At 46.0% G+C, this 21,347-nt stretch overlaps 1 protein-coding gene across 1 annotated transcript in view; it reads right to left on the bottom strand.

Annotated features, from left to right (window-relative positions):
• Positions 1 to 1,237: 1,237 nt before the first annotated feature.
• The window catches only part of LOC132344710 (testis-specific Y-encoded protein 1-like), a 59,272-nt gene continuing 39,162 nt past the window's right edge, over positions 1,238 to 21,347 (bottom strand). Inside the window, exons 2-6 of the mRNA XM_059884354.1 lie at positions 2,819 to 3,213; positions 1,970 to 2,045; positions 1,673 to 1,786; positions 1,432 to 1,577; positions 1,238 to 1,315 (exon numbers count right to left, since the gene is read on the bottom strand). Of these exons, the coding sequence (XP_059740337.1) occupies positions 1,238 to 1,315; positions 1,432 to 1,577; positions 1,673 to 1,786; positions 1,970 to 2,045; positions 2,819 to 3,213 (809 nt within the window). The remainder of the gene's footprint in view (positions 1,316 to 1,431; positions 1,578 to 1,672; positions 1,787 to 1,969; positions 2,046 to 2,818; positions 3,214 to 21,347) is intronic.

Below are 21,347 nucleotides of genomic sequence, written 5' to 3'. Positions count from 1 at the left end.
ACCTATCTAGGTCATTCCTTGTCAATGTTGTGCCCCTCTTGCTAGCCTACCACCCTTTATGGACAACAACATTCTGAGTGAGGCCTTCTGTTCTTCCTATCTGTGTAGCTTTATGTGTGCACCTGTCTACATGTGCCCCCAAGGGCTATCTCCATGTAGCAGGAAAAGGCCAAAGAGACGCCTGAGCCTCCAAGAGCCCCAAGAGACTGTGATAGGCCTGGGTCTTATCCAATGTTGTGAGAAAGGTGCACATGGATACAGGGTCTCTTCAGATACAAAGATTGGAACCTGAGGCCATAAAGGTAAGGTGGCATTCCTACACGTCCTCCCTTCTGTTTAACACTACCCATGCACATGGAGTCCCCAAACAGATGATGCCCTGCAAAACCTTCCCTTTGTGGGCCCACAGCTCATGCCTCCCTTGGGCGGAAAGCAGCTTTTCTATCTCAAAGGCACCAAGACGGCTTGAACCACCAAGGCCACAGTGATTTGCTAGATGTCAAGACTCTCTTCCAGTTGCTCTCATTAGGCCCAGGTAGGACTCCCTACAGTCACACATCTCTGCTTGCCTACACAGCCCACATGCCAAGGAAGCCAGCCTCCATTTGGGCCCAGGAGCATCCAAGACGGTCACCTGGAACGCAGCTTCCCTCTGAGCATCACCTGGTTTCAGGTCCCCTATGACATAATCGGAGATTTTGCTTCAGCGAGACTGCTCGAATTCTCTCAGATGCAGACGCACACTTTTGCCCCTCAGGCCCCCAAAGCCAGTGGCAAGACCCCAGAGGAAAGAAGAACTTCACGTCAGGACTTTCAGCACCCACCATGGCGTATCTTTGGCAGGACTGCTATTGCCTAGACCCTGGACCCTGAAAACCAGCAGGCCCCGAACTGCCCCCAGGGGCTTCCCTGTCTCCCACTCTCCTGAGGTCCTTTGGGACATGCAATTACTCCTTGCTCACTCCATTCCCTCCCTCACAGGCTCATCCGGGCACAGGGTCAAACACGTACAACCACCTGTGCTTTCCTCGCCTTTCTGCACTGCCAGGGAGGCAGGCTGGAAGTGCCTGGAGGCATGCCACACTCAAATCCTGTCTCTCCTAGGATGCCTGTGGTTTTGCATCCTAGGAGAGATGCATCCCAAATGCATCCCCATTTGGGAAAGGATAGTGTCCCAGCTACGATAAGGCTGTCCCTCAGGGCCTATCTCCTGACCGCCTCACCACATGTGTTTCTGTCAGTTATCTCTGATGGAAGAATCATCCTCCCCGAGGTAGTACTTCAGGGGATTGTCCCACATGTCATTGCTGATGAGCTGCTGGCAACACGAGCAAGGTCAACCCAGGGCTGACCAGGCCCTGAACCCTCCCATGAGCAGCCAAGAACTCCAACATTAATCATCACCTGTGTGCAGGCCCAAAGCAACCCCACATCAGCAATCGTGTTCAATTCTGGGCCATTGTGGCCTGACAGCCAGTTGAGAAAATTAAGGCTCCTGGTGTCCAGACTGTGGCTGGGGGATGCCCATTCAAAGTCCCAGAACCAGTGGACTGGAGTGGAATGACATGCCCTGTTCCCTGCGGAAAGACAGGGGAGACTGGGGTGGACTCCACAGGTGGATCATCTACATGCTTGCACACCCACACTCATCACCCTGGGAGCCACGTGTTACCAGTGATGTCAAGGTAATACTCCTTAATGATCATGGTGTTCAAGAAGTAGGGGTTGTCCTGAAAGGAAAAGATCAGCTTGCAGTGGGACTGCAGATGGCTCCGCACCTGCACCTGCCAGGATAGGGAGGAGGGAAAAGGTGCAAACTTCTAGGGGCCTCAGCTTGCCTCCCAGGCAGGCATTAACAGCGTCCATGACTCCTCTCCAAAGTCTCACAGTGCAGGAACATGGCTAACAGGATCTTCCCACTCCCTGCCAGGTCCCATACCCATCCTTCCTCAGTCTTCCTCACTGATCTTCAAGTCGATCATGTAGTCGAGAAAGTCTTGATCTTGGTCGCTGATCATGACGGAAACTTGAGGGTGGCTCATAATCTGCTTTAGGTCAAGGAGCCATTCAGGGAGCTACATGCCAGGCCAAGAAGAGCCAGGAGCATCAGTCCTAGTCTGGGGTGGAACAAAGATATTGGAAAAGGCATCTGCAAGGAGCTGGGCACTGCCTGTTACCTGGCCACCCCTGATGTCATCAGGCTTTGCCATACCATCAGACACGCTCATGGCTCTGGGCCCCTTGTGGTGGTGTGCGTCTGAGGTGGTCTGCATTCTCCGAGCAGGGACTGGTTTCTGACAGCTACTGTTCTCCTCCAGACCTGTGTATGCTTGGTAGTGGCATGTCACTGCTTACATGGTCAGATTTGCAGTCCTGTGACAATCCGTGTTTGAAAGCAAAGGGGTTGTTTGTGTGTGTGTGTGTGTGTGTACGTGTGTGTGTGTTGTGTGTGTATGTGAATGACTCACATGTCTCAGCTATATGCCAGGATCACCCACATTTACAGCAATAGCTGTGCAGATGCTGCTCTTGTGTACCATCTCTGGTCATTCCTGACTTGGAGGCCTCAGGTGCTGCTCCTCCTCAGATGCAGGCCTGAAGGAGACACTCAAAGGCATGGCTGCAACACGTACATCTGTAGCCCTGCCCAGACCGTACTCTGCTGGGCCTTTGGAGCTTGCCAATTGCCCAGGACCACATTTTCTTCAGGGGCTTCCAGCGCCCTTCCTGTGCCCTCGCCCCCTCCCCCTCCTCCTGCTCCTGCCCCTTCTCCTCCTCCTCATGAGCAGTGGACCCAAAGGAGCAGCGGAAAGGATACAGTTTTGGCCCAGAAGCCAGGGATGCCCTGGATGATGGCACTCCCCCAAGCCAAGTGATGCTTCCTCCTCTGATGGTAGGCCCTGTGGTTTTGCTCACACTCAGAGCTCAGTTCCACCTGCAGGGCGGCCAGTGCCTTCAGGACATCTAGCGCCTGGTGCTCACTCGGACCTCCCGGCCTGTCCTGGCCCTGCTCCTCCACCGTCTTCTCCTCCAGCTCCTGGGAGGACCACTGTTTCTGCTCCTCATCTGCCACAACCTCCACCTCTTCCATGATGTCTTCTGCAAGCAGCTGGAACTCCCGCCGGATCCCTGCCACGTCTCCGTCCACCAGGGTCTGGCTGTCTTGCACTGCCTCCACCCTAAAGAGGATGGCCTCTTCACTTGGCGTGACAACTGGTGGTTGCAAGGTTCCAGCTGCGCACAGCATCAGGATGGCAGGTCGCGGGATGAGGGGTGGGGGCTTCTCCCTGAGTACTGGGGCTCACAGCTAAGGGTCCCAGGACGCTCCCACCTTCCTTTGATCGCCTCTCACGCTCCTCTTGGCCCAAGCTGGGGCAGATGTGAAGGGACACGATATAACAGCACAGAGAATGGTGCATAATGGTGGCCCAGGCTGCAGTGAACCTGTGGGACCCACTAGCTCTTTGGGGGCGGGGAGTGAGGGGGATGGTCGGGAGGTGGGGAGTGGTGTGTTGGGGGTGGCGTGAGGCCAAGGAAAGGGGTGCCGGACAGCCCAGGCCAGGGTGAACGGGCCCTGGGACATCAGCGGAAAACAGGCAGGAGCCTAGGCTGTGAGCCAAGCACAGGCTCCTTGCCCAAATCTAGACCAAGGGCGGAGAGGGTAGTGGGCGGCACCCTTATGGACATGCCCCTAGACCGGAGGGCATCTTCTGCGGTTCCTGTGCTCCAGTGCCCCCACATGGCCAGATTCTGCACCAGGATTGTAGAGGGTTTTGCATGTGGCTGGGGTAGCCCCAGGTGCTGTCATTGACCTGGCCCTGGAAATTCCAACCACGGGTTCCTGCTCCACAATCCAAACAATACCCTCCTGTGTCCCCTGGGACAGGCAATAGCTGGGAGCTCTCCCTGACTATCCAAAGGATATGCAGGGGTGCCAAGTGGCTGGATACTTTTCTTCATGGGACAGAGAGCCTGTTGCTGTCCTGATACTAGGGGAGTAGGGAAAAACCGCAACATTTGCTACCATTGATCTCCACTGTTCAGGGAGGCCAGAGGTTTAGGGTGCAGAGCTCGCTCTTTGTCTCTCTATCTTTGCTTCCGGCATAGCACTGTTCTGGACAATCCTTCTGTGTGTGTACCAGGCACTGATGTCTGTGTGTCTCTGTCTCTCTAAGTAGTGCTGTTGCCGTCTGCCACTCTCTGGACAGCAGCTCTCAGAAAAGACGCTTATCCTTTGCAAGCCCTTCGCGTCCTGAGTGAGTTGCAGCAATGGGAGATTAGACGGTTTTAGTCCACACGTTCGGAGAGTGCTTTCTCAACCTTGAGAGCCAACAGTGGGCGGTCACTGCTGAACTGCAGAATTGGACGTGCGACCCTCCCTCCCTCGCTGGACAGATGTGAACACTGCACAGGCCTGAGGTGGCTTGGCCACACTTTGCACAGAGGGAGAAATGGGGCCCGCTCTGCTGGCATGAGGGAACTCCCTGAACCTTGTTCGAATGCCTGCCAGGGAGACTCTAAAGACAGTTCCCCTTAAGTTCCATGACTCACCGGTGTCGGAGACATGCACGTCTGCCATTTACCCTATTGAGGCCCTTTCAAAGTGGTACTGTTCTCCATGTGAGAACACATCCCAGCCTGCCCTATCACACAAGCCTGTGGGGCCTGAAGCAGCAAGAGGACCAAGCTAAGCCAGCCATCCTATAGTCCTGATATATGATATATGCATTCTACAAAGAGCTTGAATATGGGCAGGACCCACCTGATTCAGTGCAAGGACTGAGATGTGGGCTCAAGAGTGTTTGTTGGGGGCTTGAACAAAGGTAGGACCCAGCCTGGTTCATTGGAGCGACTGAGATGTGGCCTCAGGAGTGTCTGTTGGGATGAACAAGGGGTGGATCCAGCCGCGATCAGTGCAGGGATCGAGATGTGGGCTCAGGAGTGTTTTTTGAGTGCTTGAACAAGGGCAGGACCTGGCCTGGTTCAGAGAAGGGACCCAGATATGGGCTCAGGAGTGTTTCCCACGGGTTTCAGCAAGTGCTGGACACAGCCTAGTTCAGTGTAGTGAAGGAGATCAGCCTGAGAGTCAGATGAAGGCCAAGAAGTGTTTGTCAGGGTCTTGAACATGTGTAGGACACAGCCTAGTTCAGTTCAGGGGCGAGAAATGGGGTCAGGAGTGTTTGTCTAGGCTTGAATATGGCCAGGATCTCAGCCGCTATCAGTGCAGGAACCAAGATGTGGTCTTAGGAGTGTTTGCCATGGTTGATATGGGCAGGAAACAGCTGGTTTGGTGCAGAGACTGGGATGTTGGCACAACAGTATTTGTCATGGCTTGAACTTTGGCGGGACCCACCCTTGTTCAGGGCAGTGAGTGAGATGCAGGCTCAGTAGTGTTTCCTGGTGGATTGAACAAGGGGAGCACACACCTTAGATCAGGGACAGGGAGCGATTTGTGGGCTCAGGATTGCTTGCTGCGGGCTTAAATAAGACCAGAAACCAGCCTTTGAGTCAGATGCAGGCCCAGAACAGTTGGTTGGGGGCTTGAACATGTGTAGTTTCTGGCCTGGTTCAGTGCAGTTTCTGATGTGTGGGCTCAGGAGTGTTTGTCAGGGGTTTCAAAAAGGGCAGGACCCCGTCTGCTTCAGTGCAGGGACCAGGATGTTGGCTCAGAGGTATTTGCAGGGGACTTCAGAAAGTGCTGAACCCAGCCTAGTTCAGTGCAGGGAACAAGATATTGGCACAGGAGTGTTTGTCAGGGTCTTGAACAAGTGTGTGGATCACAATAAACTGTGGAAAATTCTGAAAGAGATGGGAATACCAGACCACCTGATCTGCCTCTTGAGAAATGTGTATGCAGGTCAGGAAGCAACAGTTAGAACTGCACATGGAACAACAGACTGGTTCCAAATAGGAAAAGGAGTATGCGAAGGCTGTATATCGTCACACTGTTTATTTAACTTACATGCAGAGTACATCATGAGAAACGCTGGACTGGAAGAAACACAAGCTGGAATCAAGATTGCCAGGAGAAATATTAATAACCTCAGATATGCAGATGGCACCAGCCTTGTGGCAGAAAGTGAAGAGAAACTGAAAAGACTCTTGATGAAAGTAAAAGTGGAGAGTGAAAAAGTTGGCTTAAAGCTCAACATTCAGAAAACGAAGATCATGGCCTCCAGCCCCATCACTTCATGGGAAATAGATGAAGAAACAGTGGAAACAGAGGCAAACATTATTTTTCTGGGCTCCAAATCACTGCAGATGGTGACTGCAGCCACGATATTAAAAGACGCTTACTCCTTGGAAGGAAAGTTATGACCAACCTAAATAGCATATTCAAAAGCGGAGACATTATATTGCCAACAAAATTTCGTCTAGTCAAGGCTATGGTTTTTCCTGTAGTCATGTATGGATGTGAGAGTTGGACTGTGAAGAAGCCTGAGCGCCAAAGAATTGATGCTTTTGAACTGTGGTGTTGGAGAAGACTCTTGAGAGTCCCTTGGACTGCAAGGAGATCCAACCAGTCCATTCTGAAGGAAATCAGCCCTGGAATTTCTTTGGAAGAATGATGCTAAAGCTGAAATTCCAGTCCTTTGGCCACCTCATGCGAAGAGTTGACTCATTGGAAAAGACTCTGATGCTTGGAGGGATTGGAGCAGGAGGAGAAGGGGACCACAGAGGATGAGATGGCTGGATGGCATCACTGACTGGATGGACGTGAGTCTCAGTGAACTCCGGGTGTTGGTGTTCGACAGGGAGGCCTGGCATACTGAGATTCATGGGTTCGCAAAGAGCCGGACACGACTGAGCGACTGATCTAATCTGAACAAGTGTAGGACTCAGCCCAGTTCAGTGTAGAGAGCGAGATATGGGCTCAGAAGTGTTTGTTAGACCTTCAACGTGGGCAGGACCCACCTGCTTCAGTGCAGGGACCAAAATGTGGTTTCAGGAGCATTTATCAAAGTCTTGAATAAGGGCAGGAACCGGGCGGCTTCAAGGCAGGGCGTGAGATGCGGGTACAGGAGTGTTTCCAGAGGGATTGAAAAAGGGGAGGACACACCTTAGTTCAGGGGCAGGCAGCGAGTTGTCAGCTCAGGATGTTTTTCTGGGGGCTTGAACAAAGTAGAAACCATTCTAGTTCAGTGCAGGGATGGAGATGTTGGCTCAGGAGTGTTTGTCAGGGATTTGCATGAGGGCAGGGACCAGCGAACTTCAGTGCAGTGAGTGAGATATGGGATCGTAGTGTTGCCTGGGGTATTGGTCAAGGGGAGGACACACCTTACTTCAGTGGCAGGGAGAGAGTTGTCAGCTCAGGATTGTTTGCCGGGACTTGAACAAATGCTGGAACTATCCTGGTTCAGTGCAGGAACCAAGATGTTGGCTCAGGAGTGTTTGTCAGAGTCTTGAACAAGTGCAGGACACAGCCTAGTTCAGTGCAGGGACGGTGATGCAGGCTCAAGAGTGTTTGTCAGGGGTTTGAACAAGGGCTTGACCCAGCCTATTTTAGTGCAGGGACTGAGATGTGGGCTTAGGAGTTTTTGCCGGGGGTTTTGACAAGGTCTGGACCCAGCCTGGTTCAGTGCTGTGCGTGAGATGAGGGCTCAGTAGTGTTTCTGGGGGTTTGAACAAGGGGAGGACTCACCTTAGTTCGGGGGCAGGGAGCGAGTTGTTGGCTCAGGATTGTTTGTCAGGGCTTGAACAAAGGCAGAAACCATCCTGATTCAGTGCAGGGATGGAGATGTTGGCTCAGGAGTGTTTGTCGGGGATTTGAACATGGGCAGGACCCAGTGCATGGACCGCGATGCACGCTCAGGAGTGTTTGTTGGGGGTTTGAACAAGGTCAGGACCCAGCCTAGTTCAGTGCTGAAACCGAGATGTGGGTTCAGGAGTATGTGTTGGGGGATCGAACAATGGCAGGACCTAGACTCGTTCAGTCGGAGAAGTCAATGGCACCCCACTCCAGTACTCTTGCCTGGAAAATCCCATGGATGGAGGAGCCTGGTGGGCTACAGTCCACAGGGTCACTAAGAGTTGGACACGACTGACGGACTTCACTTTCATTTTTCACTCTCATGCATTGGAAAAGGAAATGGCAACCCACTCTAGTGTTCTTGTCTTGAGAATCCCAGGGATGGGGGAGCCTGGTGGGCTGCCATGTATGGGGTCGCACAGGGTCGGACACAACTGAAGAGACTTAGCAGTGGTAGCAGCAGATTCGTTCAGTGCAGTGACCGAGATGTGGGCTCAGGAGTGTTTGTCAGGGTCTTGAACAAGTGTAGGACCCAGCCTAGTTCATTGTAGTGAGTGATATGTGGGCTCAGGAGTATTTGTTGTGGCTTGAACATGGGCAAGGACTCATCTGCTTCAGTTCAGGGACTGACATGTGGGTTCCAGAGTATTTGTCAGGGTTTTGAACAAGGGTAGGACCCAGGTGGCTTCAGTGCAGGGAGTGAGATGTGGGATCAGGGGTGTTTCCTGGGGGGCAGGGAGTTGAACAAGGGGAGGACACACCTTAGTTCAGGGTCAGGGAGCTAGGTGTCGGCTCAGGATTGTTTGCCGGGGGCTTGAACAAAAGCAGGAACCATCCTGGTTCAGTGCATGGACAGAGATGTTGGCTCTGGAATGTTTGTCGGGGGTTTGAACAAGGGAAGGACCCAGCCTAGTTCAGTGCAGGGACTGAGATGCAGGCTCAGGAGTGTTTGTCAGGGTCTTCAACAAGTGTAGGACCCAGCCTAGTTCATTGTAGTGAGTGATATGTGGGCTCAGGAGTATTTGTTGTGGCTTGAACATGGGCAAGGACTCATCTGCTTCAGTTCAGGGACTGACATGTGGGTTCCAGAGTATTTGTCAGGGTTTTGAACAAGGGTAGGACCCAGGTGGCTTCAGTGCAGGGAGTGAGATGTTGGATCAGGGGTGTTTCCTGGGGGGCAGGGAGTTGAACAAGGGGAGGACACACCTTAGTTCAGGGTCAGGGAGCTAGGTGTTGGCTCAGGATTGTTTGCCTGGGGCTTGAACAAAAGCAGGAACCATCCTGGTTCAGTGCATGGACAGAGATGTTGGCTCTGGAATGTTTGTCGGGGGTTTGAACAAGGGAAGGACCCAGCCTAGTTCAGTGCAGGGACTGAGATGCAGGCTCAGGAGTGTTTGTCAGGGTCTTCAACAAGGGCAGGACCCAGACTGCTTTTGTGCAGGGACCGAGATGTGGGTTCAGGAGTATGTGTTGGGGGATCTAACAAGGGCATGACCTAGACTGGTTCAGGGCCGGGGATGTGATATGGATACAGGAGTGTTTGTTGGGGTCTTAAACAAGGGCAGGACCCAGCCTAGTTTAGTGCAGGGACTGAGATGTGCGCTCAGCAGTATGTGTTGGTGGATCTAACAAGGGCATGACCTAGACTGGTTCAGTGCATGAACCAAGATGTAGGTTCAGGAGTATTTGTCGGGGTCTTGAACAAGGGCAGGACCCTGGCGGGTTCAGGGCAGGGAGTGAGATGTGGGATCAGGAGTGTTTTCTGGGGGATTGAACAAGAGCAAGACAGACCTAATTTCAGGGGCAGGGAGCGAGTTGTGGGCTCACGGTTGTTTGCCGGAGGCTTGAACAAAGGCAGGACTCAGCCTGCTTCAGTGCGGGGACTGAGATGTGGGCTCAGGTGTATGGGTTGGGGGAATCTAACAAGGGCAAGACACAGACTGGATCATGTGCAGGGCATGAGATTTGGGCGCAGCAGTGTTTGCCGGGGTCATGAACAAGTGTAGGACCGAGCCTAGTTCAGTGCAGTGACCAAGAGTTTGGCTCAGGAGCATTTGTCGGGGCTTGAACATGGGAAGGACCAGCCTGCTTCAGGGCAGAGCCCGAGATGTTGGTTCAGAGGTATGTGTCAGGGGACTAACTAGGGCAGAACCTAGACTGGTTCAGTGCAGTGACCGAGATGTGGACTCATGAGTATTTTCCAGGGGTTTGAGCAAGTGCTGGACCCAGCCTAGTTCAGTGCAGTGACAGAGATGTGGGCTCAGGAATGTTTCTCAGGGCTTGAACATGGGAAGGATACAGCCTGCTTTTGTGCAGGGACCAAGATGTGGGCTCAGGATTGCACTGGAAAAAAACATGATTCCATTCCTAATGAGTGTAATGCCTATATATAACAATTAGGTGTAACTAGTCCATTGTGCCATTTAGGAGCACCTCAAGATGCAAGGCAAATGCAAGGAAGTAGGAAAGGGGGAATTAACAGTACCACAATTATAATAGGGGACTTTAATACCCCACTCACACCTATGGATACATCAACTGAAAAGAAAATTAGCAAAGAATCATGAGCTGTAAATGTACTTTTGTGTGTTATCTGTCTTTACACTTACTATAGTGCCTCTAGTATGGCAGGAGGAGATACTATATAGTTGTCCATATTTCCTACTGTCAGGAAGTTACCTAGAACAATTGGTAGAGTTGGGAAATTGATAGAAAAGTCCTAATACAAAGATGTACCTTCTAAACTAGTGCTATCTTCCTTTTTCATAAGTGGAGAAGTACTCACCAAGAAAGTGAAATCCCAGATATCAGGTTATATGATCTCATAATGGGAATTTTCCGAAGATAGCAGTCTACATGCATATAAGTAAGTCCTGGCTCAAGCCCAGTTAATTATGCTAAATGTTAGAACATGTCTGATAGAACACATCTCCTTCAAGTCTCACACACCCTTCCTAAATTAATATCTTGAATTTCTGAGCTATGACTCTCTACTTGGTATAGTATCATAGGCTGAGGCTTTAAGGTTGTAAAAGCTCATAGAGGACAGAGACCACATTAATTTATTACATTTGGAAATATCTCCTCAAGGCTTGCAGCCAGGTCTGGGGCAGCTGCCATCACCCTAAATGTCCAGAAGCTAGATCTGAAATCTGCCCTCCATTCTCCTCTCCAACTTCCTCCATCTTATCACCAACCTGTGGTGTTGTCTGTCCCTTACCCTGGAAAGATACTTTGTTCTTACAGTCTTCATCATCTTCCTTGAGTGCCTACCCATTGCCTATATTTCATACTGTCTGCTGATTGAATGAACACAATTTATGAATTGAAAGCAGAGGCTGAAGACAGGCCTGCACAGAAGCTTCTGAAGTTACCTAGTGGGAATCTGCATTGACATGTGGCTACGTTGAGTGTTATTACTGACTTGAATCCTGTTCACTTGGTCATCTGGGAAATGCACATTTTCAGTCTGAAACTGGCACAAAAGGCTTTTTTTTTTTTCTTATTTCATTTTTGTGTACACCTTCTCTATAGTGTCCTATATCTGGTACTGTTACCTCCAAATATTCCCAGTTGAATGTGCCTTGGGCCTGATATGCACATATTCCGTCTTTTAGGCTTAGCTAAGATGGGAGGTTCAGAGGTCTTGTTGACACAATTTCTCAAATTGGTAGAGGACTTACAATCTACAATCTTTATCCATTACCAGGACACGTCCTTTGAAGGGCTGCAGGTGTTAACAATGAACTTGCCTGGACCCGTGCTTTTGTGGCCCTAATGGCCCTTCATAGAACTGAGGACCATTTGATTATCCTTAGGCACTTCAGTTTGGACTGGATTTTATCCTTTTGTTTGTTTTTTAAGCAGATGTATACTTTGCAAGCTAGAGTTGGTCTTGTGGGGTTCTCACAAATCCAGAGGACTGGCAGTAAGACTGGTGGCCATAGATAAGAATTTTTGCCATGGAAAGGTGACCTCATCATATCTGCAAACCCTCTGTGGGAAAGGCCCAGGTGGCTCCAACCATTTACAGGAGACCTTGTGATCCTGTAAGCTCCCCAATGGCTAGTGCAGCCTATTGTCTTGGTTAGGGGAGGTTAACGGAGGCATGATTACCATAATGTGCCTGCTTTGTGTCATCACTAAAGTAATAGGCAGAAATTGTTCTACATAACATCCCTTTGCAATGACCATTCCTCAGGATTGGTGAGGTCCTATCATCAGGTTTCAGAAGGAAATCAGTGTGAAGGATTAAAGGATCATACTATAAGTTTTTGACAAGGTCATGCTGACTTGCTGATGTGTGTACTTTCTTCTACAACTTTCTGTAAATTATGCCCCTTCCATTATTTCCTAGGGGATATTTACCCATATAATGGAAAGAATGGCCATCCTTGCTGAATCTCTGAAGAAACAGTTAAAAATCTTAGGGGGCATTAGGAATCTGTGAGGATTATCAATTGATGGGTAAGAGAGTTCTTTACCATTTTCATTTCGCTGAGAACCTAAGTAAGTTTGGTGAGTATCATTAAGTCCGACTCTTCCTGATCCCATGGATTGCAGCATGACAGGCTTCCCTGTCAATCACCAACTCATAGAGCCTGCTCAAACCCATAACCACTGATTCCCTGATGCCACCATGCATTTCATCTTCTGTCGTCACCCTCTCCTCCAGCCTTCAATCTTTCTCAGCATCAGGTTCTTTCCCAATGAGTCAGCCTTTCATTTCAGGTGGCCAAAATATCCAGGATCCAGTTCCAGCATCAGCCCTTCCAATCAATATTCTGAACTGATTTCCTTTAGAATTGACTCCTTTCATTTCCTTGCAGTCCAAGGGACTCTCAAGTGTTTTCTCTAACACCACATATCAATAGCATCGATTCCTTGGAGGTCAAGATTCTTTAGGTCCAATTCTCATCTCTTTACATAGCTTTGACTAGACTGACCTTTGTCTGCTTTATAATGTGCTGTCCAGCCTGGTTGTAACTTTTCTTCTAAGGAGAAAGCATATTTTAATTTCCTGAACAGAGTCACCATCTTCAGTGATTTTGGAACCTGCTCCCCCCAAATAGTTTCTCACTGTTTCCATTGGTTTCCCATCTTTATGTCACGAAGTGATGGGACCAGATGCCATGAATCTCATTTTGAATGTTGAGTTTTAAGTCACCTTAATCACTCTCCTCTTTTACTTTCCTCAAGAGACTCCGTAGTTCTTTCCATGTTCTGCCACATGAATCATGTCATCTGCATATCTGATGTTATTGATATTTCTCCCAGCAAAGTTGATTCCAAACCCTGTTGCATTCAGTCTGGCATTTTGTGTGATGAACTCTTCATGTAAGTTCAATAAAGAGGTTGACAGTACAGCCTTGAAATATTCCTTTCCCAACTCAGAACCTGTCTGTTGTTCCATTTCCTTTTCTGACTGTTGCTTCTTGAGCTGCATACAGATTTATCAGGAGGCATATAACATACTCTAGTAGTCCCATGTTTAGAAGAATTTAAAATGTTTTGTTGTGATCTACACAAACAAGTCTTTGGCATAGTCAAAAAGGAGTAGATGTTTTTTTGGTGCTCTCTGGCTTTTTTTTTTCTTTTTTTTTTTTTTGTATCAAATATTTTATTTTATTTATTTTTTTATTTATTTTTAAAAGAAAATCCATCCTGAACCCTCCTCCCTCCTCCCTCCCGATACCATCCCTCTGGGTCATCCCAGTGCACCAGTCCCAAGCATCCAGCATCGCGCATTGAACCTGGACTGGCATCTCATTTCATACATGACATTTCACATGTTTCAATGCCATTCTCCCAAATCTTGCCACCCTCTCCCTCTCCCACGGAGTCCATAAGCCTGTTCTATACATCAGTGTCTCTTTTGCTGTCTCGTATACAGGGTTATCGTAACCATCTTTCTAAATTCCGTATATATGCGTTAGTATACTGTATTGGTGTTTGTCCTTCTGGCTTACTTCACTCTGTATAATAGGCTCCAGTTTCATCCACCTCATTAGAACTGATTCAAATGTATTCTTTTTAATGGCTGAGTAATACTCCATTGTGTATATTTACCACAGCTTTCTTATCCATTCATCTGCTGATGGACATCTAGGTTGTTTCCATGTCCTGGCTATTAGAAACAGTGCTGCGATGAACATTGGGGTACACGTGTCTCTTTCCCTTCTGGTTTCCTCCGTGTGTATGCCCAGCAGTGGGATTGCTGGATCATAAGGCAGTTCTATTTCCAGTTGTTTAAGGAATCTCCACACTGTTCTCCATAGTGGCTGTACTAGTTTGCATTCCCACCAACAGTGTAAGAGGGTTCCCTTTTCTCCACACCCTCTCCAGCATTTATTATTTGTAGACTTTTGGATCGCAGCCATTCTGACTGGTGTGAAATGGTATCTCATAGTGGTTTTGATTTGCATTTCTCTGATAATGAGTGATGTTGAGCATCTTTTCATGTGTTTGTTAGCCATCTGTATGTCTTCTTTGGAGAAATGTCTATTTAGTTCTTTGGCCCATTTTTTGATTGGGTCATTTATTTTTCTGGAGTTGAGCTGGAGGAGTTGCTTGTATATTTTTGAGATTAGTTGTTTGTCGGTTGCTTCATTTGCTATTATTTTCTCCCATTCTGAAGGCTGTCTTTTTACCTTGCTAATAGTTTCCTTTGATGTGCAGAAGCTTTTAAGTTTAATTAGGTCCCATTTGTTTATTTTTGCTTTGATTTCCAATATTCTGGGAGGTGGGTCATAGAGGATCCTGCTGTGATGTATGTCAGAGAGTGTTTTGCCTATGTTCTCCTCTAGGAGTTTTATAGTTTCTGGTCTTACGTTGAGATCTTTAATCCATTTTGAGTTTATTTTTGTATATGGTGTTAGAAAGTGTTCTAGTTTCATTCTTTTACAAGTGGTTGACCAGATTTCCCAGCACCACTTGTTAAAGAGATTGTCTTTAATCCATTGTATATTCTTGCCTCCTTTGTCAAAGATAAGGTGTCCATATGTGCGTGGATTTATCTCTGGGCTTTCTATTTTGTTCCATTGATCTATATTTCTGTCTTTGTGCCAGTACCATACTGTCTTGATAACTGTGGCTTTGTAGTAGAGCCTGAAGTCAGGTAGGTTGATTCCTCCAGTTCCATTCTTCTTTCTCAAGATCACTTTGGCTATTTGAGTTTTTTTGTATTTCCATATAAATTGTGAAATTATTTGTTCTAGCTCTGTGAAGAATACTGTTGGCAGCTTGATAGGGATTGCATTGAATCTATAAATTGCTTTGGGTAGTATACTCATTTTCACTATATTGATTCTTCCAATCCATGAACATGGTATATTTCTCCATCTATTAGTGTCCTCTTTGATTTCTTTCACCAGTGTTTTATAGTTTTCTATGTATAGGTCTTTAGTTTCTTTAGGTAGATATATTCCTAAGTATTTTATTCTTTCCGTTGCAATGGTGAATGGAATTGTTACCTTAATTTCTCTTTCTGTTTTCTCATTATTAGTGTATAGGAATGCAAGGGATTTCTGTGTGTTGATTTTATATCCTGCAACTTTACTATAATCATTGATTAGTTCTAGTAATTTTCTGGTGGAGTCTTTAGGGTTTTCTATGTAGAGGATCATGTCATCTGCAAATAGTGAGAGTTTTACTTCTTCTTTTCCAATTTGGATTCCTTTTATGTCTTTTTCTGCTCTGATTGCTGTGGCCAAAACTTCCAAAACTATGTTGAATAGTAATGGTGAAAGTGGGCACCCTTGTCTTGTTCCTGACTTTAGAGGAAATGCTTTCAATTTTTCACCATTGAGGATAATGTTCGCTGTGGGTTTGTCATATATAGCTTTTATTATGTTGAGGTATGTTCCTTCTATTCCTGCTTTCTGGAGAGTTTTTATCATAAATGGGTGTTGAATTTTGTCAAAGGCTTTCTCTGCATCTTTTGAGATAATCATATGGTTTTTGTTTTTCAATTTGTTAATGTGGTGTATTACATTGATTGATTTGCGGATATTGAAGAATCCTTGCATCCCTGGGATAAAGCCCACTTGGTCATGGTGTATGATCTTTTTAATATGTTGTTGAATTCTGATTGCTAGAATTTTGTTTAGGATTTTTGCATCTATGTTCATCAGTGATATTGGCCTGTAGTTTTCTTTTTTTTTGTGGGATCTTTGTCAGGTTTTGGTATTAGGGTGATGGTAGCCTCATAGAATGAGTTTGGAATGAGCAGCTCAAGTGATGAGGTGTTTGGTGAGCGCCAATGCTGCGACTTATCACCTCCCCGCCACTCGGTTATCTGGGTATAAAACCGGCGCACCTTCTCAGGCAGATGTTAACCGTCCAGACCCCCAAGAAGTTTTAGTTAGCAAAGAAGCCTGCTTACAGTTTTATAGATAATGTCTCTCTGGTGCTGCGATTGCCCCCTTCCGGCTCTGGCTGCCTGTCACCAGAGGGGGAAGGTCTGCAGCCGGCTATCTCTGATCAATTCTTTGTTCCGTGCGCAGGCCTGGCGGTGTCTTAGGTTGGGGCTGGCTTTTCGCGTGGTAGATATCCCACAGTCTGGTTTGCTCGCCCAAATTATTTTGCTCAGATAGTGCTCAGGGTATTCAGGCCAGATTCTTACTCTAAGCGATGCAGCCCGTGCTGCACCTCCCTGTCCAGCCCCGCTTGTTAATGGCGCGTGCAGGCGTCTACCGTGCTTCTCCGCTGGGGGAGTTACCGTAGGACTCGCAATCTTCGAGTTTTAATTGTTTATTTATTTTTTCTTCCTGTTATGTTGCCCTCTGTGCTTCCAAAGCTCGGCACAGATTCGGCAGTGAGAAGGTTTCCTGGTGTTTGGAAACTTCTCTCTTTTTAAGACTCCCTTCCCGGGACGGAACTCCGTCCCTCCCTCTTTTGTCTCTTTTTTTGTCTTTTATATTTTTTCCTACCTCCTTTCGAAGAGTTGGATTGCTTTTCTGGGTGCCTGATGTCCTCTGCCGGCATTCAGAAATTGTTTTGTGGAATTTACTCGACGTTTAAATGCTCTTTTAATGAATTTGTGGGGGAGAAAGTGTTCTCCCGTCCTACTCCTCCGCCATATTGGCTCCTCCTCCTCTGGCTTTTTTGATAACCCAATGGGTGTTGGTAATTTGATCTCAGGTTCTTCTGACCTTTCTAAATCCAGCTTGAACATCTGGAAGCTCATGGTTCACATTCTATTGAAGCCTGGCTTTGGGAATTTTGAGCAGTACTTTGCGAATGTGTGAGATGAGTGAAGTTAAGTAGTAGTTTGCACACTCGATGGATTGCCTTTTATTGCGGTTGGAATGAAAACTGAACTTTTCCAGTGGTCTGGCCACAGCTGTGTCTTCCAAATCTGCTGGCATATAGAGGGCAGCACACTCACAACATCATCTTTTAGAATTTGAAAGAGCTCAACTGAATTCCACCACCTCCACGAGCTTTGTTTGTAGTTATGCTTCTAAAGTCCGACTTGACTTTGCATTCCAGGACGTCTGGCTCTAGGTGAGTGATCACACCATTGTGCTTAACTGGATTATGCAGATCTTTTGTGCATATTTCATCTGTGTATTCTTCCCTCCTCTTCTTAATAGCTTCTGCTTCTGTTACATCCGTACCATTTCTGCCCTTTATTGTGCCCCTCTTTGCATGAAATGTGCCCTTGGTATCTCTGATTTTCTCGAAGAGATCTGTAGGATTTCCCATTCTATTTATTTCCTCTATGAACTGGTATTGATAACTGAGGAAGGTTTAATCTCTCCTTGCTATTCTTTGGGACTCTGCATTCAAATGGGTATTGTTTTCATTTTCTCGTTTTTGTTTAGCGTCTTTGGTCTTTTCAGATCTTTGTAAGGCCTTATCACTTTGTTATTTTGCATTTCTTTTATATGGGAATGGTCTTTATCCCTGATTCCTGTACAATGTCACACCTCCACCCATAGGTCTTCAGGCACTCTGTCTATCAGATAGAATCCCCTGAATCTATTTATCACTTCCACTGTATAATCATAAGCGTTTTGATTTTGCACCTGTAAAATATGCTAATCCCCTATTTCATGCAGAGAAATCGTCACCCAGACTTTTTTCAAAGAAATACAGAGAACTCTTTCTGTTATTCAGGAAATACATGAAATATAGCTGTACCTATTTGATGTTTTAGCTCAGATATCAATTTCTGATTCATTGAAAATTCCCTATTTCATGTGTACAGCTCAGTTCAGTTTAGTTCAGTCACTCAGTCATGTCTGACTCTTTGCGACCCCATGAATTGCAGTATGCCAGGCTTCCCTATCCATCACCATCTCCCGGAGTTCATTCTAACTCACTTCCATCGAGTCAGTGATGCCGTCCAACCGTCTCATACTCTGTCATCCCCTTTTCCTTCTGTCCCCAATCTCTCCCATCATCAGAGTCTTTTCCAATGAGTCAACTCTTCCCATGAGGTGGCCAAAGTACTAGAGTTTCAGCTGTAGCATCAGTCCTTCCAAAGAAATCCCAGGGCTGATCTCCTTCCAAATGCACTGGTTGGATCCCCTTGCAGTCCAAGGGACTCTCAAGAGTCTTCTCCAACACCACAGATCAAAAGCATCAATTCTTCAGTGCTCAGCAATCTTCACAGTCCAACTCTCACATCCATATATGAAGACTGGAAAAACCATAGCCTTGACTAGACGAACCTTTCTTGGCAAAGTCATGTCTCTGCTTTTGAATATGCTATCTAGCTTGGTCATAACTTTTCTTCCAAGGAGTAAACGTCTTTTAATTTCATGGCTGCAGTCATCATCTGCAGTGATTTTGCAGCCCCCAAAAATAAAGTCTGACACTGTTTCCACTGTTTCACCATCTATTTCCCATGAAGTGATGGAACCAGATGCGATGATCTTCGTTGTCTTAATGTTGAGCTTTAAGCCAACTTTTTCACTCTCCTCTTTCACTTTCTTCTAGAGGCTTTTTAGTTCCTCTTCTCTGCCATAAGGGTGGTGTCATCTGTATATCTGAGGTTATTGATATTTCTCCCAGAAATCTTGATTCCAGCTTGCACTTCTTCCAGCCCACTGTTTCACATGATGCACTCTGCATGTAATTTAAATAAGCAGGGTGACAATATATAGGCTTGCGATCCTCCTTTTCCTAATTGGAACCAGTCTGTTGTTCCATGTCCAGTTCTAACTGTTTTTTCCTAACCTGCATATAGGTTTCATGTGTACAAATCTAGAAAAAGTTTCATATGTGAATAGTCGAGATTTCATATTTCATATGAGAACATTTCTCCCCAGATTGTTAAATGTGAAATACACAGAATTCCAAGTCTCATATCAGAAGACCTTCATTCAAGCTTTCTTGATGGAAATATACAGAATTTCAGAGCTCAAGCATGAAAATCTGTGGGAAAATTCTACATTTCTTGTAGGAGAATGAATGCACTCTTTTCAAATGTGAAGTAGACAGTATTCAATATTTCATGAAGGAAAGACAGCACAAAGATTTTCAAATGAGAAATATGAAAAAATTCCATATCTCATGTGAGAAATCCTGTGACCATATTTTGATATGTGAAATAGACATTTTCATATTTCCTGTCAAAGAATCTGCATCCTGATTTTCATATCTCTAATGTGAAAAATTCCACATTTTAATAAGAAAATATTGTATGTATACTTTCATGTGAGATGTACAGAGAATTCCACATTTCAAGTTGGAAAAATTGTCCCCAGATTTGTATATGTGACTAATAGAGAATTTTATATTTCACATTCTGGAAGATACATCTAGATTTTCAAATGTGAAACTGAGAATTTCATCTTTTATGAAGGACTATGTCATTTCAGATGTCTGTACTTGAAACAGATAATACCTTCATCAAGAGGCGCCTTAATTCCTATTATTCTTCTGTCATTTGGGTGTTGTCATCTGGATAACTAAGTTATCATATCGCCCACATAAATTTTGTGTCTAGCTTGAGATTCATCTAGGATTTTATTTTTTCATGAGGTCCTCTGCACAGAAGTCAAATAACCAGGGCAACACTAGATAGCTTTGACTTATTCCTTTCCCGATTTTGAATCACTTCATTGTCCCGTGTCCAGGTCTAACTGTTGCAAATTTAATAGCGTACACATTTCCCAGGAGACAGGTAAGGAATTCTGATGTTCTTTTCTCTAAGAATTTTCCAAAATTACTTTTCTTTTTCAATGGTTTGTGTGTGATTCACAGTGTCCAAGTCATTAGCAGAAACAATTAAGCAGATATAGATGATTGTATAGTCTATACATCAATTTATGTGTACCTGTTATGACTGAATCACTAACTACACATTTCTGTGTTTTTTTGTTTGTTTATTTTTTGGTCATTGTTGTTATTGTTGTTTTCTCTCTTTATCAAGTAGTCAAGTACCAAGTAGTCAAGTCAAGTATGAACTTGCCAACTTATTCTACAGGAATTAAATTATGCCCATGGCAGTCTCTGACCCTTGAGACTCGCTGAATGGAATTAAGCTTTGAGATTTGAAATCAGACATCGGTACTCTGGGAAAATGTCAGGAACATTCAAAATATAGCTAGATATATTCAAGTGCTGACTTTTTGAGCCCAGTTATGCTATTATATTTTATGTGGAATGTTCTGCATTTCTTCATGCTGATGACAATTTATCATTAAGAGAAATTTTCTAGGGGGAAAACAACAACAACAACAAATGTGCTTGATTGCATGTTGGAAGTCAAAGTAATACCAGTTACGTGTGTACGTAAGCAACGTCCCATCAAACAGAGTAATTCATGTCCACTAATGTTTCATGTTTTGCTGTCAAGGAAAAAGAATAATAGAGCTTTCCAGGAAACACTGAGAAGTTCAAAGAAGGCAGAAATGTAGAAGGATATGAAATGCACCTCTCTCAATGTATAGATCAGAAGTAACACTTCTACATGGTCAATAGTTTTCCCAGAGCATCAGATAAATACTAGCAGAAGACCCTAGTCCCCAGAGTGTTCCATGTGGGTTTCAGACATACCTGGGTGGGAAGGAATTAAGATGGGAAAAGAAGTATAAGAGGAAGCAAAACAAAACCTGAGCCTTGTGGTGGGAGATGGAGAAGCAGGGAAGAGATTTCCAGAATGAGGCAAGCCCCTTCAGTAAAGGGTAAATTGCTTTGGACTGAAAGGAAGCAAGGTAAGACAGCTGATGAAATATTATTTATATAGAGCAAAAGTTACACAGATAATGTGTGTCGTGGCTCTATATGGCCCAAACTGCAATGCAGCTCAACCAGTGTGCATGGGGTCTGGAAGCTGGACACAGGATTTAGAGTGCCATCCTGGGAGAGGACTGTTGTTGGCTATGTGGAGATGGCCTGAAGGAGAAAGGGTGACAGAGAATGAGATGGCTGGATTGCATCACCAATGCAATGGACACGAACTTGGGCAAACTTCAGGAAATGGTGAGGGACAGGGAGGTCTGGCACACTGTGGTCCATGGAGTTGCAGATACAACTGGGCAAATGAACAACAACCATTTCTTGAGATAAAGCTGTTCCAGGGGGAGTAGAAGAGGAAAACATTTGTGAGAACAATGGAAGCGCCAAGTTCTCCCCTAGAGAC

Source organism: Bos taurus, chromosome Y (genome assembly GCF_002263795.3).
Source record: "Bos taurus isolate L1 Dominette 01449 registration number 42190680 breed Hereford chromosome Y, ARS-UCD2.0, whole genome shotgun sequence".
Classification (NCBI taxonomy): Eukaryota; Metazoa; Chordata; class Mammalia; order Artiodactyla; family Bovidae; genus Bos; species Bos taurus.
This window is presented reverse-complemented; position numbering and strand designations above follow the sequence as displayed.